The sequence below is a fragment of the Pseudophryne corroboree genome, chromosome 10, assembly GCF_028390025.1.
Source record: "Pseudophryne corroboree isolate aPseCor3 chromosome 10, aPseCor3.hap2, whole genome shotgun sequence".
NCBI lineage: Eukaryota > Metazoa > Chordata > Amphibia > Anura > Myobatrachidae > Pseudophryne > Pseudophryne corroboree.
Window position 1 is genome coordinate 190,991,105 of NC_086453.1, and position 18,357 is coordinate 191,009,461.

An 18,357-nucleotide genomic window follows, 5' to 3' on the forward strand; every position below is an offset into this window, starting at 1 on the left:
GTTACCCGTTTCCAGTGTCTGTGACATCTACATGGGAGAATCCTCCAATGGTGGATTCGTCTGTGTCAGAACTTTCAAAAAAATTAACCATTCCAGTACCAACTGCTACTACGCTTCAAGACCCTTCAGAGCGTAAACTAGAAGCTATGCTAAAGTCCATGTATACAGCAGCAGGGGTGCTGCTTAGACCTGGTTTGGTTGGAATTTGGGTAACTAAGGCGCTGATTGTATGGATAACAGGACTCAAGTCCGCCCTACAAGACGACCACCTTATCCTTCTCGCTGATCAAATCTGTGAAGCTGCTGATTATCTATGTACAGCTTCTACGGACGTCTGTCAGGTCAGTTCTCGCCTTTCAGCGTCACTAGTTACGGCACGACGGGCACTCTGGCTGCATTTTTGGCAGGCGGAGGCAGAGGTCAAGAGAGGAATAGAAGCGTTACATTATGCTGGCAATAAGTTGTTTAGTCCTGAATTGGACAAATTGATTTCTAAGGTCACGGGGGGGGGGGGGGGGGTCTGTTTTCCTTCCATTGCCTCCAACATTACTTAGACGGAAATACTCTGGACCAGCGTTCAAATCCTTTTGACCTCAGTCCTTTCGAGGCCGTGGTAGAGGAACAACCACACCTGGTAGACGGGGTAGAGGACGTGGTTTTCAACAAACCACCACCCGTCGTCAGGAAGTGAAGGTCACCGACAAGCCAGTGGCATGACGGGCTCCCAGCCCATCTCGGATCTTCAGTTGTGGGGGCACGCCTTCAGACGTTCCAATTGGCGTGGTTCCAGACATCCACAGATGGGTGGATCCGCAATTTAGTGTTAAAAGGTTACAAAATAGAGTTCGACTGTCTCCCACCAGTGCGGTTTTTCAAGACAGGACTGCCTGTGTCAGAAGGCAAGAAGGCGGTTTTGCAAATCGCGATTTCGTCTCTGCTAGATTCAACAGTTTTGATTCCGGTCCCTGTTCAACAAGGTCAGGGTTATTATTCCAGTCTTTTTGTAGTACAAAAGCCGAATGGCTCAGTCAGACCAATATTGAATCTGAAGGGTCTCAATCAGTACGTCACTTACTACAGCTTCAAGATGGAATCCCTGCAGTCAGTCATTGCAGGTTTAGAGCCACAGGAATTCATGATTGCGCTAGATCTCAAGGATGCATACTTACACATTCCAATTTGGCCACCTCATCAGAGGTTCTTACGGTTTGCGGTGCGGCAAAACCATTACCAATTTCAGGCTCTACCGTTTGGCCTCTCGTCAGCGCCTCGGGTATTCACCAAAATGATGTCTGGGATGATAGCTCATCTCAGATCCCTGGGAGTGAGAATAGTTCCGTACTTGGATGATCTGCTCATCAAAGCTCCTTCTCAACATATACTCCTACAACATGCCTTGCTGACATACAATGTGCTAGTTCAGCACGGTTGGATTGTCAATTTCAAAAAATCAAATCTGATTCCGTCTCAACGTCTTCAATTCCTAGGAATGATTCTAGATACGGTGAATCAAAGAATTTACCTACCAGAACAGAAAGTACACAGTATTCGTCATCTGGTACAGTTAGTGCTCAAGCCACGCACAGTCTCGGTACATTTGTGCATTCGCCTGTTAGGGAAAATGGTGGCAGCTTTTGAAGCGCTTCAGTTCGGAAGATTTCACTCACGTCCTTTTCAACTGGATGTGCTCGCACAGTGGTCAGGCTCGCATCTGCAGATTCACCAGATGGTGCGGTTGTCTCCACAGGCCAGAGTATCTCTACTCTGGTGGCTCAAGGTACACAATCTCACCGCAGGGAAACGGTTCGGCGTCTGGAATTGGATAATTCGAACGACGGACGCGAGTATCAGAGGTTGGGGAGCTGTGGTCCAAAATTGTCAGCTCCAGGGTCTCTGGGCAGATCACGAAAGATTGCTGTCTATCAATGTCCTGGAACTCCGGGCAAGTTACAATGCGCTGCAACAAGCAGTGCACATGCTCCGGTCTCAGACTGTCCAGGTGCAGTCAGACAACGTGATGGCAGTCGCGTACATCAACAAACAAGGAGGAACGAGAAGCCGCATGGCCATGCGGGAAGTAGCTCGAATCCTCAATTGGGCCGAGCATCACAAAGTTATATTGTCGGCAGTGTTCATTCCAGGAGTGGACAACTGGGAGGCGGATTATCTCAGACGTCGGGCTTTTCATCCAGGAGAATGGGCATTAAATCCAGAAGTGTTTCACATGTTAGTCCAGAGGTGGTGTTACCCACAAGTGGACCTGATGGCATCTCGCCACAATCACCAAACACCCCAGTATGTGTCCAGAACGCGAGATCCAAAGGCAGTGGTAGTGGATGCTCTCACAAACGCGTGGCCGTACAGCCTCGTGTATCTGTTTCCACCATTTCCGCTGCTCCCTCTGTTGCTAAAACGGATCAAACGAGAGTCTGCCACAGTCATACTAGTGTGGCGCCTCATTGGCCTCGGAGAGCATGGTTCTCGGATCTTCGCGGACTACTCGCAGACAATCCTTGGCCGCTCCCGCTTCGTCCGGACCAGTTACAACAGGGTCCATTCCTTTACCCAGATTTAGCGCGGCTGCGTTTGACGGGGTGGCTGTTGAGACCGCCCTCTTAAAAAGAGAGGGCAGTCCGGAAGCGGTTATCCCAACCATGTTACGTGCTAGGAATCCAGTTACGGCAGCTCATTATCACAGAATTTGGCGTGCCTATATAGGTTGGTGTGAAGCTCGGAAGTTTCCGACATCATCTTTCAAGTTATCCCGTCTTTTGCTATTTTTATCTGTACAGTCCACATAACCTCACATTTTGTCTTCCAACATTGCTGGGTGATCATATCATACAACCCACTAAGAACCTAGCAATCTGGGGAACCATTATGTAACAGGTAGCATCTATCCTTGTGTATCAATGCCTATTTCCCTATAGATTGTAAGCATGCGAGCAGGGCCTTCATACCTCTGTCTGTCTGTCTTTGCCCAGTTTTGTTCTATAACTGTTGTTCTAATTGTAAAGCGCAACGGAATATGCTGCGCTATATAAGAAACTGCTAATAAATAAATACATTTACAAACTGGGTTAGATGGAGGACTACGTTTATCTACACTCAAGGTGCAGGTCTCGGCCTTCTCAATTTACTTTCAAAGGCGTTTGGCTCTTTTGCCAACTGTACACACCTTCCTGCAAGGTGTCCTCAGAGTACAACCTCCATTTATACCACCTACAACGCCATGGGACTTGAATCTAGTTTTAGATTTTTACAGTCTTCATATTTTGAACCCTTACAACAAGTGGATGTTAAGTTTCTCACTTGGAAAACAGTTTTTCTCCTAGCCTTAGCTTAAGCAAGGCGTGTTTCAGATTTGGGTGCCTTGTCATGCAAGCCACCGTATTTGATGTTTCATGATGACAGAGCGGAACTTCGGACGAATCCCGCTTTCCTGCCAAAGGTTGTGTCATCTTTTCACATCAATCAACCAATAGTAGTTCCTGTGTTATCAGAAGATTCAGGAACTTTGGATGTGGTACGCGCACTATGCGTTTATGTATCCAGAACGTCTACAGTTCGTAAGACGGATACATTGTTTGTTCTCTATGATGCTGCCAGGATGGGTTGGCCAGCTTCCAAGCAGACCTTATCCAGATGGATTAAACTGACCATACGTCAGGCTTACTTTCATGCTAGGCTACAGCCGCCTACACCAGTAACAGCTCATTCCACACGTTCTGTGGGAACTTCATGGGCAGCTGGTCGTGGGGCTTCTACGACGCAGCTTTGCCGTGCGGCTACATGGTCATCAGTGCACACGTTTGTGCGCTTTTACAAGTTTGATACGTTTGCGGCATCAGCATCTAGCTTTGGCCGCCTAGTGTTACAGGTGCCAAACAGCTCTCCCGCCCAAGGGGGAAACTTTGGTACGTCCCAAGTGTACTCCAGTGACCCCTAGTGGATGAAAAAGAAAATAGGATTTTGGTACTTGCCAGATAAATCCTTTTCTTTGAATCCATAGGGGGCACTGGACGCCCACCCAGAGCAGTTTTACCTGTCTTGTGGTAAGTTCAGGGGATCTTATGGTAACACATTCTCACCGACTTGTTCAAAGGTTCAAGTTATATCCGTTATGGTTTCAACTGTTTAATTGTCAGTTACGTTATGTGCCAATTTTATTGTTGTCCGTTATGATATAATGTTATATGTAATTCTCCATTGTCATCCTCTCTATCGCTCCTGTTCGGCTCAGTAAAAAAACACTGAGTTATTCTGGGAGTATGGAGGGGAAGGAGAGTTACTAAATTTAAATATTCAGTGCCTGTCCTGCTAAAGCCATCCATATCCCAAGAGTACTCCAGTGCCCCCTATTGATTCAAAGAAAAGGATTTATCTGGTTAGTACCAAAATCCTATTATTTCTTTCTAAATTTCTCAATAAGAAATTTTTGGCCTAGTGGTGTCGTGAAAGAAATTCTGATATTCTAGGGCGCTGTGATTCAAAAAAGTTTGGAAACCACTGCCATACTGACAATGTGGAAAAAAATTTTTTTAGATTTTTGCAAATTTAATAAAAATACTAAGAAATAACATGTATGTAAGTATTCACAGCTTTTGCCATGAAGCTCAGAATTGAGCTCAGGTGTATCCGGTTTCCACTGATCATCCTTGAAATGTTCCTACAGCTTAATTGGAGTCCACCTGTGGTAAATTCAGTTGATTGGACAGGATTTGGAAAGGCACACACCTATCTATATAATGTTCCACGCTTGACAGTTTGAGCACAAACCAAGCATTAAGTCAAAGGAATTATCTGTAGACCTCCGAGACAGCATTGTCTCGTAACAAATCTGGGGAAAGGTGCAGAAAAATATCTGCTGCTTTGAAGGTACCAATGAGCACAGTGGCCTCCATCAGCCGTAAATGGAAGAAGTTCGGAACCACCAGGACTCTTGCTAGAACTGGCCGGCTGTCTAAACTAAGCGGTCCGGGGAGAAGGGCCCAAGTCAGGGAGGTGACCAAGAACCCGATGGTCACTCTGTCAGAACTACAGCATTCCTCTGTGGAGAGAGGAAAACTCTAGAAGGACAACCATTTCTGCAGCAATCCACCAATCAGGCCTGTATGGTAGAGTGGCCAGACGGAAGCCACTCCTTCGTAAAGAGCACATGGCAGCCCACCTGGAGTTTGCCAAAATGCACCTGAAGGACTCTCAAACCATGAGAAACAAAATTCTCTGGTCTGATGAGACAAAGATTGAACTCTTTGGCGATAATGCCAGGCGTAATTTTTGGAGGAAACCAGGCACCGCTCATGACCAGGCCAATACAATCCCTACAGTGAATCATGGTGGTGGCAGCATCATGCTGTTGGGGATGTTATTCAGCGGCAGGAACTGGGAGACTGGTCAGGATAGAGGGAAAGATGAATGCAGCAATGTACAGAGACATCCTGGATGAAAACCTGCCCCAGGGTGCTCTTGACCTCAGACTGGGGCGACGGTTCATCTTTCAGCAGGACAACGATTCTAAGCACCCAGCCAAGATATCAAAGTAGTGGCTTCAGGACAACTCTGTGAATGTCCTTGAGTGGCCCAGCCAGAGCCCAGACTTGAATCCGATTGAACATCTCTGGAGAGATCTGAAAATGGCTGTTCACCGACGCTTCCAATCCAACCTGATGGAGCTTGAGAGGTGCTGCAAAGAGGAGTGGGCGAAACTTCCTAAAAATAGATGTGCCAAGCTTGGGGCATCATAGTCAAAAAGACTAGATGCTGTAATTGATGCCAAAGGTTCATCATCAAAGTATTGAGCAAAGGCTGTGAATACTTATGTACATGTGATTTCTTAGTTTTTTATTTTTAATGTGCAAAAAACTCCAAAAACAAAAACATTTCTCTCACGTCCTAGGGGATACTGGTAATCCATTTAGTACCATGGGGTATGGATGGGTCCTCTAGGAGCCATGGGCACTTTAAGAAATTGATAGTGTGTGCTGACTCCTTCCTCTATGCCCCTCCTACCAGACTCAGTTAAGAAAATGTGCCTCGGAGGAGTCGACCACGTCTCTGGAAGCTCCTGAAGAGTTTTCTGCATTTATTTTCTGTGTTTGTTATTTTCAGGCAGGACTGGATGGCACCAGCCTGCCTGTTTCGTGGGACTTAGGGGGGAAACGGCCCAACCTCTCTCAGGGTTAATGGTCCCTTTCCCCGCTGGCAGGACAGTAGCTTCTGAGGGAACTATTCGCACGCCCCACCACGGCGTGCGTACATTCCCGCAGCATGCCGCCACCACTAACGGAGCCAGAAGAATGAAGTGGTGAGACTAAGCCGGTGTCCAGGTTAGCGGCTCGCCGGCCATTATAGCGGCATGAGGGTACAGAGACGCACAGCTTTTAAACAGGGCGGACTGCGTCTCTTGCTGTGTATGGACACAGTACCCACACTGGCAACATAGCCATAAAAGGAGTCTGTCTCCATTTTATGCACAAGACACATACAGCCAGTATAAAAAAGTGTGAGAAGACCGCGCACTATTGAAGTGTGAGCTGCTGGATCCACTATGAGCGGATCCAGCAGCTCACCAGTGCTATTTTCCCTCTGCAACTGACACAGACGTGCAGCTCTTCTGGAGAGACTACAGATTACCTCAGCAGTACCAGAGGGTTATAGCAGGGGGGGACACGATTGTTAGTGTACTAAGTCCCTAATCTAGGTACTTCGTCTGTGACCCAGCTAAGCTTGGCATTAGCATTAAGGGTGCCGTGTGCTGGTTCCATACTCCCTCTGTGTCTCCCTCGAAGGGCTCTTTGTTCAGTATACATTGTCATGCAAAGAGTGTGTTTCATGTAAAGCACAGTGTTCCTCTTCCCCAGGGGGTTCACTAGTGTGTACTCAATGTAGTGTCCCTTCCCAGGCTAGTGGGGCAGAACCAGCATGACTGGACTCTATTAAGGGAATGATTTCCACAATCTCTACTAAGTGTTCTCGGAATGAAAAAGAGACGCAATACTTAAGACAATCTATGACTGAGTTTATGAAAAGAGACTCAGTACCCAAACCATCGCCTCAGTCCCCTGCCATTTGTCCGCAAAAACAGACTTTTGCCCATATCCTTCAATCTGACTCGGATGATGCAGGGTCAGACATGGAGGAGGGTGAGGTGGACTCAGAGGTGGGAGAGGGTACTCTGTTGCAGGAAATAGAGGCTCTTCTAGAAGCTGTCAGTGAAGTTCTGAATATCCCTGATAAGGTGACAGAGGAGAGTTAGGAATCTTATTTTCTCTTTCATAAACTAGGGGACACTGGAACACTTCTAAACAGCTGTGTGTGTAAAGTATGCAGATCAGAGGTGTGGCACAATCTAAATCAAAAAAATGTATGCCCAGCCGGCTTCTCTCCCTTCACGACCCCTAGACCCTCAGTTTGAAAAATTGTGCTTGGAGGATGCAGCACAAGAAAGGAGCTCTGACTCCATTAAGTGATTTTTAAGTTGCCAAACCTGCCTATGAAAAAGGAAGGTGACGGACCACATTCTTTACTACAGTAGAGACAAAGATCCCGTGTGGAAGGGATCGGCATCTCTGAGGTCCACAGCGGCAAACAAGCGCAGTGACTGCAGACGGAGCACAGCAGCGTTTAGAGGACTGCCAGCCGGCAACCTGATAGATATACCCTCAGTTCCAGACCCAGGTCTGCGCAATAATAGTGTTGTGGCCAGGGTTGTGCAGCGAAGGTAAAGGGCACTGAGATTGAGGGGGACGCGAACGCTCAGACGGTAAACCGGAGCAGGAGCGGTGGTGCATACTGAGCCGCGGGTATAGTAGAGTATCTGAGCAGCGCGCGAACAGCGCAGGACAGAGGTCCGGCGGCCTGGATAGGAGAGGTTTTTAAACAAAGGTAAACGGCTTTCTGGCAGCGAGCAGTACGGGGCTCATGGAAGGAGTGCACACATAAACAGGCTATGAAGTGCAGCATAAAATTCAGTTTTTAAGTTTTTGCTTGAGCGGGCTTACCCTCTGGGGGGGGGGGGGGAGCAAGGGGGCTGGTCACAGGAGTTCAAATGTGGCTCTGTGGTCTAATGTTGAAGCCCAGAAAGCGCGGAGTTATATAGTATGGCACTTTATACAGTATAGGCTGCTGCTGTGATGTCTCTGACTGAAAATAGTAAAGAATATATGTTTATCTCCCAAAGGACGCTGCTGACAGGCCCAGCGGGAGTGGAGCAACAAAGTTACACAACTCAGGCTGTGTAACAGTTTGTGGTGTGAAGGTTGCAAAGGACTGGTTTATTTATTTATTTATTTATTTATTTATTTATTTGTTTTCTTTTTCTTTCTCATTCTAGTTTCTTTGATTAATAGTTATTAGAGTTAACCAGCTGTGCGACTCCAGACTTTTTGCTCCCTATATCTTTGCAGTTCTTTCCCTTCCTACTCTAAAGGGGTGAAAACACTGCTGAGTGGTATCTGTGTGAGTGTTTCAACATGTCAAAAGCACCAACAAAGACCACAAAAACATACTATATATGTTCAAAATGTGATAAAAAAGAGCACCAAGGTGGGCATCTTCGGGGTGTGCGACACATGTTTGGGGATGGACGCTTATCCTGGGAGCAGTGTTCCCTCTAGGTCATGGGAAAGTGCCCTGGCCGACATTTCTAGGAAAATGGCAGAATCCCGTAAGCAACATTTGAAATGGGCTACAGGGTTTTCCAAAACTATGGAGGAATTCCTGATTAAGGTTACACCGCCCACACAGACAGAGAAGATGGTGCGTAAAGCGGCAAAGAGACCACTCCCTCTCCTACGGGAAGAGTCAGAGGAGGAGGAGGGTCTCATTGAAGAGGAGGTGGAAGGAGAGTCAGTAGAACAAAGTATGGAACTTGACCCTCAGGAAGAGGATACTGAGGTCAGGGGGTTAGAGTCGCTTATTGAAGCGGTTAAACAGGTCCTTAATTTCAAGGAGGAAAAGATTAAGGAACCTGAGGCGTTTGAATTATTTGAAACCCAGAAACCACAGACTGCGGTTTTTCCAATTCGCCAGACTCTCCAGAATCAGATGGGAGAGGCATGGAAGCAGCCTGACAAACTCTTTCAGATTCCAAGAAAATTCTCAACAAATTATCCATTGCCCAAGGGGGTCATGTCCAAATGGGAAGTTCCGCCAATTGTGGACGCTTCTCTATCAAGACTGTCAAAAATGACAATCTTGCTGATACCAAATGTAACTACGTTAAAGGACGTGTCAGACCGTAAGGTGGACACTGCTCTGAAATCTATTTTTGTGACGGCTTGAGCTTCGCATAGACCGATTATTACTGCTTGGGTTTCCAAGGTGATTATAGCTTGGGCAGGTCACATTGTTCAGACAGTAGAGGAAGATAACAGTCAGGAGGAGATAGTCAGACTGGCAGAACATATTCGTGAATCGGCTACATACATTGGCCAGGCCCCGAAGGATGCTAGCAAAATAGCATCACTCATCTCGGCTTCAGCTATATCAGCCAGAAGGATTTTATGGCTCAGAGATTGGCAGATAGATGCTGACTCTAAGAAGGTGGTAGAAGCGATCCCCTTCGTAGGCTGTATTCGGTCCGGAACTGGATAAGTGAATTTCTTAGGCTACAGCGGGAAAAATCTACTTTTCTACCTACCACGTATCCTGGAACCACACCTTCGGTTAGAAGAGGTTATTCTGGTCCAGTATTCAATTCCTTTTAGGTCTCAGTCCTTTTGGGCTAGAGGAAGAGGTTTTGGAGGTCAGACTCGTGGAGGAAGAGGTCGAGGACGCGCCCAGGCCACATCTAGAAAGCAGGACCCTAGGCCTGCTGACAAGACCGTGGCATGACGGTCTGCCAGCTCACCTGGGGTTGCCTATGGTTGACGCACGGTTGGAAAGGTTTCGGGACACCTGGGCCGAAACCTCATCAGAAGTCTGGATCAACAATATTGTCTCCCAGGGATACAAGATGGATTTTTTTGTACCGACCTCACTCTGTTCTTTACAACAAGCATGCCTCACTGCCCTCAGAAAGCGAGGGCATTAGATGCGTCAATCCAAAAGCTACTCTATACGGAGGTAATAATGTCTGTCCCGGCCTCCCAAAGTGGAACAGGATTTTATTCAAAACTTTTTATGATACCAAAACCAGATGGGTCTGTCTGATCGATTCTCAATTTAAAAGTTTTCAATCAGTTCCTAAACGTTTACAGGTTCAAGATGGAGTCGATACAGTCGGTTATTGCAAGTCTGGAACAAGGGGAATTCATGATCTCCATGGACATAAAGGATGCGTACCTTCATGTTCCAATTTGGGTCCCCCACCAAGCCTATCTACTGTTGCAGTGGGCAAGGACCATTAACAGTTCAAAGCCATACCATTCAGTCTATCATCTGCTCCAAGGATCTTTACAAAGATCATGGCAGTTATGATCGCGAAACTGCGTTCGTTAGGGTTAACGATCATTCCATACTTGGATGACCTTCTGATCAAGGCTCACTCTCAGTACCAGTTGATCAGGGATGCCCAGACCACTCATCATTTTCTGATTCGGCATGGCTGGATCTTAACTTTCAAAAAATCAACTTTACAACCGACACAGAGAATTCAGTTCCTGGGCCTGATTCTGGATACAATACAGTTAAGGGTGTTTATTCCAGAAAACAAGATACGAGATATCAAGGATATGGTACGTCAGGTGCTGCAGAACCAGACAGTGTCCCTACATCTGTGTGTAAAGCTTCTAGGAAAGATGGTAGCATCTTTCGAAGCGATCCAATACGGCAGGCTTCATTCCAGGACTTTTCAGATGGATCTGATTGCTGCGGGTGCAGGCATGCACTGGCTTCTCCACCGAAGAATTCACTTGTCACCCCAAGCCAGGATCTCATTAATTTGGTGGTCAGTCCATAAAAACCTAGTGGCAGGAAAGAGATTCGGGATCTGGGATTGGAAAATTCTGACTACAGATGCCAGTCTCAGAGGTTGGGGAGCAGTGTTGGAGGATCATCAGTTTCAGGGAAGATGGTCGCGGCAAGACAGCACTCTCCCAATAAATATTCTGGAACTGAGAGACATTTACAGTGCTCTTCTTCTGGCGGAGGACCTAGTGAGAGTACAGTTGGACACTGTCACAGCAGCGGCCTACATAAACCGCCAGGGAGGAACAAAAAGCTGCATGGCTTTAAGGGAGGCCACAAAGATTCTGACTTGGACAGAAAAAAAGAAACATAATCCTGTCAGCGGTCTTCATTCCAGGAGTTGACAGTTGGGAAGCAGACTCTCTCAGTCGCCAAGATATGCACCCAGGAGAGTGGTGTCTACATACACAGGTTTTCGAGATTGTAGTACGGCGGTGGGGTGTACCGGAAATAGACCTAATGGCCTCTCGAAACAACCACCAGTTACTGAAGTATGTGGCCAGGACGTGGGATCCAGAAGCGAAAGCAGTGGATGCACTGGTGATTCACTGGCCGTACTACCTGGTGTACATCTTTCTGCCTTTTTCCCTATTACCAAGAGTGCTAAAGAAGGTGAAAAAGGAAAGGACATGGGTGATTCTAATAGCACCAGACTGACCTCAAAGGAGTTGGTACTCGGACCTGAGAGTACTTCTGCAGGAAGATCCTTGAAGACTCCTTCAGAGAGAAGAGCTGTTGTCACAAGGCCCATTCCTACACCCAGATCTGGACAGGCTTCGTTTGACAGCGTGGTTCTTGAGACCAGGATTTTAAGAGATAGAGGAATTCCGAAAGCGGCTATCCCTACCATGTTAGCCGCTAGAAAGCCAGACACTGAGGCACATTACTGTAGGATTTGGAAAAAGTACATAGACTAGTGTCAATCTAAGGGTTGGGATTCCAAGGAGTTCCGCCTACATAGGCTTCTAAAATTTCTTCAACATAGTTTGAATGGAGGTCTGAGGTTAGGATCCTTGAAGGTACAGATCTCGGCCCTCTATTCTATTTCAACAACGTTTGGCATCCTTACAGGAGGTACAAACTTTTTTGCATAGTGTATTGAGGATACAACCGCATTTTCGTCCACCCATGGCCCCGTGGGATCTGAATTTAGTTCTTCAATTTTTGAAATCATCACTGTTCGAACCTTTGGAGAAAGCAGATCTAAAATACGTATCATGGAAGGTTACCCTGCTCCTGGCTGTGGCATCTGCTAGGAGGGTCTCAGAATTGGGGGCTTTGTCGTCTAAGAGCACTTTTCTCGTGTTTCATGAAGACAGAGCGGAGCTCCGTACAAAAGCGGAATTCTTCCCTAAAGTGGTTTCAGGTTTTCATATAACCCAACCTATCGTGGTTCCCTCTTTCCATGGAGCTACGGAAGGGGATGTGTCGCTGGATGTGGTCAAAGCCCTAAAGGTCTATGTAAAGGCTACAACCACCATTAGAAAGTCTGACTCTGTTTGTTCTGTATGATGGGCCCAAGAAGGGTTGTCCCGCTTCAAAGCAGACTCTAGCCAGATGGATACACTTGACCATCAGGCAAGCTTATATCTCTAGTGGTAAGGAAGTTCCTTTTCGGCTAGGTGCACATACTACCAGATCAGTGGGGGCTTCATGGGCGGCGCTAGAGGAGCCTCCACTACACAACTTTGTAGAGCTGCAATGTGGTCGTCAGCACACCCGTTCACTCGGTTCTACAGGTCTGACACGTTTGCTTCTAGGGATTCCAGGTTTGGAAGTTTGGTGCTCCAGGCTTCCGACAGCACTCCCACCCATAGGAGCATCTTTGGGACATCCCCAGCTATTTAGAAGTGTTCCAGTGTCCCCTAGTGGATGAAAGATAAAAGAGGATTTTGGTACTCACCGATAAATCCATTACTCTGAATCCAGTCGGGGACACTGGGGGTAATTCAGACCTGATCGTAGCAGCAAATTTGTAAGCAATTGGGCAAAACCATGTGCACTGCAGGGGGGACAGATGTAACATGTGCAGAGAGTGTTAGATTTGGGTGGAGTGTTAACAAACTGAAATCTAAATTGCAGTGTAAAAATAAAGCAACCAGTATTTACCCTGCACAGACACAAAATAACCCACATCATCATGCCAGGATCCCTGGGTCATAGATCTTATTCCCCAGGGTTACAGACTAGAGTTACATGAGCTCCCACCTCACAGATTCTTTAAATCAGGCTTACCAGTTTCACAAGAGGCAAATATAAGTTTACAGAATTACATTCAAAAACTGGTACAGACCCAGGTCATTGTTCCAGTTCCACCTCATCTGCAAAACAAGGGGTACTATTCCAACTTGTTTGTGGTACTGAATCCGGACGGTTTGGTGAGGCCGATTCTGAACCTCAAGTCGTTGAACCTGTACTTACGAGTGTTCAAATTCAAGATGGAGTCTCTGAGAGCGGTGATCTCAGGTCTGGAGGAGGGTGAGTTCCTAGTGTCTCTGGATATCAAGGATGCGTACCTTCACATTCCGATCTGGCCGCCTCATCAGGCTTATCTACGATTTGCACTGCAGGACTGTCACTATCCGTTCCAGGCCTTGCCATTTGATCTCTCCACAGCACCGAGAGCGTTCACCAAAGTGATGGCGGCGATGATGTTTTTACTCTGCAAACAGGGTGTGAACATAATTACGTACCTGGACAATCTTCTGATAAAGGTACCGTACAGGGAGCGGTTGTTGGACAGCATTGGCCTCTCAACCAGACTACTCCTGGATGACTGGTGGATTCTGAACCTACCAAAATCTCACCTTGAACCGACACAGAGGCTTCCTTTCCTGGGAATGATACTGGACACAGAGTCTCAGAGAGTGTTCCTTGCCTTGGGAAAGGCTATGGTAATCCAGTCGATGGTACGGGCTGTCCTGGAGCTAAGCCGGATCTTGGTGCATCTGTGCATTCGCCTTCTGGGGAAAATGGTGGCCTCTTACGAGGCGCTTCAGTACAGAAAGTTTCATGCGAGGCCCTTCCAACTAGATGTATTGGACAAATGGTCCGGATCGCATCTTCACATGCACCAGAGGATCCGTCTGTCGCCAAAAGCGAGGATCTCCCTTCTGTGTTGGCTGCAGACTTCTCACCTCATCGAGGGTCAGAGGTTCGGGATTCTGAATTGGATTCTGCTAACCACAGACGCAAGCCTCAGAGATTGGGGAGCAGTCACCCAGGGGGTGCAGTTTCAGGGAAGATGGTCAAGTCAGGAAGTCGTCCTCCCAATAAACATTCTGGAACTCAGGGCTATCTACAACTCCCTTCTGCAGGCCTCATCTCTACTTCGGAATCAGGCCATTCAAGTCCAGTCGGACAATGTGACGGTGGTAATGTACATAAACCGACAGGGCGGAACAAAAAGCAGAGCAGCAATGTCAGAGGTGTCAAGCGTTCTCCTCTGGGCGGAAAAACACGCTGTGGCGTTGTCGGCGGTCTTCATTCCCGGGAGTAGACAACTGGAAAGCAGACTTCCTCAGCAGACATGACCTGCACCCGGTGGAGTAGGGCCTTCACCCGGAGGTGTTCCGGTGGTTGTCACGTCGGTGGGGATATCCACATATCGACATGATGGCCTTTCGACTCAACAAGAAGCTCAAGCAGTATTGTTCCAGGTCGAGGGACCCACAAGCAGTGGCGGTAGACGCTCTGACAACTCCGTGGGTCTAACAGCTTGTGTATGTGTTTCCTCCACTTCCTCTGATCCCAAGGAGAATAAAAAGGGAAAAGGTTCAAGCGATCCTCATTGCTCAGGACTCTCCACGAAGGGCCTGGTATGCGGATCTTCTCGAGATGCTGCTCAAAGATCCGTGGCCTCTACCTCTTCACGAGGATCTAATGCAACAGGGCCTGTCCGTCTATCAAGACTTACCACAGCTACGTTTAACGGCATGGAAGTTGAACGGCTAATTCTAGCCAGGAGAGGGATTCCTGACTATGAACCAAGTCAGGAAGGGCGTAACGTCTAAACATTACCACCGTATCTGGAGGAAATATGTCTCTTGGTGTGAGTGCAAACAATATTCTGCGTTGGAATTTCATCTGGGACGTTTCCTGCTTTTTCTGCAGTTGAGCGTGGATGTGGGCCTACGTCTAGACTCCATAAAAGTCCAGATTTCAGCATTGTCTTTCAGAAACAAATGGCTTCTCTCCCTGAGTTCCAGATGTTCTTGAAAGTTGTTCTGCACAGCCAACCTCCATTTGTCCCTCCCATGGCACCTTGGGATCTCAATCTGGTGGTGCAGTTCCTCCAGTCGGACTTGTTTGAACCGTTACAGGAGGGTCACGTAAAGTACCTTATGTGAAAGACCGTCACACTGTTGGCCTTGGCTTCAGCAAGACGTGTGTCGGAGCTAGGGGTGTTGTCTCACAAGATCCCCTATTTAAATTTCTATGAGGACAGAGTTGAACTCAGAACTCGTCAGCAATTTCTTCTTAAGGTGGTGTCTGCGTTTCACATCAACCAACCTATTGTGGTTCCAGTTGTTACGGACACGCTGCTACTTCAAAGTCTTTGGATGTTGTGAGGGCACTGAAGGTGTTTGTAAAGAGAACAGCTCGTCACAGGAAATCGGACTCGCTGTTTGTTCTTTATGATCCCAATAAAATTGGGTGTCCTGCTTCAAAGCAGTCAATTGCACGCTGGATCAGGCTCACTATCCAGCATGCTTATTTCACGGCAGGCTTGTCAGTTCCAAAATCTGTACAGGCCCACTCTACTAGGTCGGTGGGTTCTTCTTGGTCGGCTGCCCCGGGTGTTTCGGCTTTACAGCTCTGCCGAGCAGCAACTTGGTCAGATTCGAACACGTTTGCTACTTTTAACAAGTTCGATACTTGGCCTCTTAGGACCTTCAGTTGGGTCAATCAGTTCTGCAGGAACTTCAGCACTCTCCCACCCGGTTTGGGAGCTTTGGTACATCCCCATGGTACTAAATGGATTCCCAGTATCCCCTAGGATGTAAGAGAAAATAGAATTTTAATTGCCTACCGGTAAATCCTTTTCTCGTAGTCTGTAGGGGATACTGGGCGCCCGACCGGTGCTTTGTTCTTCCTGCACTGTTACTTCGTTAAGTGTTCTTGTTTGCTCAGCTGTTGCTGTTCCTTTTTCAAGTTTGGTTAGCATAGCTTTCCTCTGATTCTGTGTATGCTGGTTCGTAATCTCACCACTTTCCTTATCTATCGTGTTCTCAAAGTATGTCCATCTCCTCGGGCACAGTTTCCTAGACTGAGTCTGGTAGGAGGGACATAGAGGGAGGATCCAGCGCACACTAACAATTTCTTAAAGTGCCCATGGCTCCTAGTGGACCCGGCTATACTCCATGGTACTAAATAGATTCCCAGTATCCCCTATGGACTACGAGAAAAGGATTTACCGGTAGATAATTAAAATCTTATTTTTTCACGTTGTCATATGGGTTATTGTTTGTAGAATTGAGGGTAAAAAATTAATTTATTCCATTTTGGAATAAGGCTGTAACATAACAATGTGGAAAAAGTGAAGCCCTGTGAATACTTTCCAAATGCACTGCATATTGAAATATCAATTGGGGATGGTACTTTTGGGAGTTGTGGGTATAAATGGAGTCTCCGGTGCAGCGGCCATATCCGCTTTTTGAGAAAGGAACTGTATCCAAAACGCAGTCAGCGGTGTCTGTGATACCTGCACAACAGAACTGTGGCATTTACCATCTACTGATCCTCTGAGTGGGTGAGCCAAGTATCTGGAACTTTGCTTCCTTTGCTGTTTTACCATCTAAGCAATTGGTTGGAGAGACTACCACAGAGATGAGCTGCGGGTTTACTGCTATATATTAACATGTGAGTGCATTGTATGAAATTAAATCACCACTTTTTGTTAAATGATCTCTGCACTACTGGTCTGGTTTCTTTCTTCCTGTTATTTCCCTGCTCCCATTCTGAAAGAATGAGATGAGCAGGATTATAGAGTTTTAGGTACATCTAAAGAAAGGAAGAGGAAAAGTGTGAACTAATGTATCTTCTACATGTTTAACACTGATTTAAAGTGTGGATATATACAATACAGAAGGGTTATTCTCCAGAAAATTAATATAAAGACCTGTGCATCACACTTTTTTTTTTTTTCCTTTTAAACTGGTCTGTTAAGACATTGTTGCTATATGAAAACTTAGGTGGACATGTACTAAGCAGTGATAAGTGGAGAAGTTGCCCATGCCCCCCAGTAGTTATGCCCCTTAGAGGTACTGAGTGCGCGCTCCAGTGGGTATGGCTAATTTAAAATTGGACGTGATACACGTATGCCGCCAATAGTTCAGTGCCAGATGCACACATGCCAGTGCAGTTCCGGATACACATATGCCCGTGCATTGCCAGATACACATATGCCCCCACAGTGCCAGATACACAAATGCCCCCACCGTGCCAGATACACAAATGCCTCCACAGTGCCATACCGCTCACCGCTGCTGCAGCGTGTCTCAGCTGTCTGGTCAGGGCAGGGAGGAGAGTGCGGCTATGTCAGGCTGCGGCGGCGTGTAGGACTTCAAACCAGCCACCGGTTCGTGAGCCAATCAGAGCTCGCGGACCAACAGCAGCGGCTCCTGATTGGCTGCCGGTCCGCGAGCTCTGATTGGCTCACGAACCGGCGGCTGGTTTGAGATCCTACCCGCCGCTGCCGGTCATAATAGCTGTGCTCTCCTCCCTGCCCTAACAGCTGAGACGCGCCGCCGCCGGACTGAGCGGCGGCGTGTCTCACTGCCAAACAAGCGGCTGGGCCGTATACTGCCCACGGGCCGGAGGTTCCCCACCCCTGCCCTATAACTTAAGACCCACTAAAATCTCTGTATTTTGGAGAAGTATGTTGTTTGAATTTGTGTAGCTGTACCTTACATCACAGACAATCACCCAGAAGAGGATTGTGAGTTGCATGTAATCTGCAAGAGTGCCTGACTGTGCACTTCAAGGAATTGATAGCATTGTAAATTGCCATCACCATTAGTGTATATCCTTAGACATTGCTTCTTTTTCTGTACAGGAAATTGTTGTAGGAAGTAATATGGATAAAATCTACATTGTAATGAACTATGTAGAACACGATTTAAAGAGTCTTATGGAGACCATGAAGCAGCCTTTCCTACCAGGTGAGTGCATGCTTTTATGTGTGTTTAGTTAAACATTGTTATGTTTGTGTATTGTTTGGATTACTTTTCAAAAGGTTTTCATTTTTAGACCAAAAAAAAATATTATTTTGCCATGTGACCACTCATTACATAACGCATCTCAATTATTGCATGGTGATAATTGTTATTTCAGATGTCATTAGATTTATTTGCTATTTGGCTGTTTCCCTTTTATTCATATAGTACTTTTTTAGCATTGGACATTACTCTTGCTGCTGTTACCCACGACAGGGTTGGTAAAGAT

The 18,357-nt window shown here is 46.8% G+C and overlaps 1 protein-coding gene across 9 annotated transcripts in view; it reads left to right on the forward strand.

Annotated features, from left to right (window-relative positions):
* Window positions 1–18,357, forward strand: part of LOC134966331 (cyclin-dependent kinase 11B) — a 251,164-nt gene that overhangs the window by 207,478 nt on the left and 25,329 nt on the right. For all 9 annotated transcript variants that reach the window (XM_063942996.1, XM_063942994.1, XM_063942992.1 and 6 more), the window contains one exon: window positions 17,969–18,074. In XM_063942996.1, coding sequence (XP_063799066.1) covers window positions 17,969–18,074 — 106 coding nt within the window. The remainder of the gene's footprint in view (window positions 1–17,968; window positions 18,075–18,357) is intronic.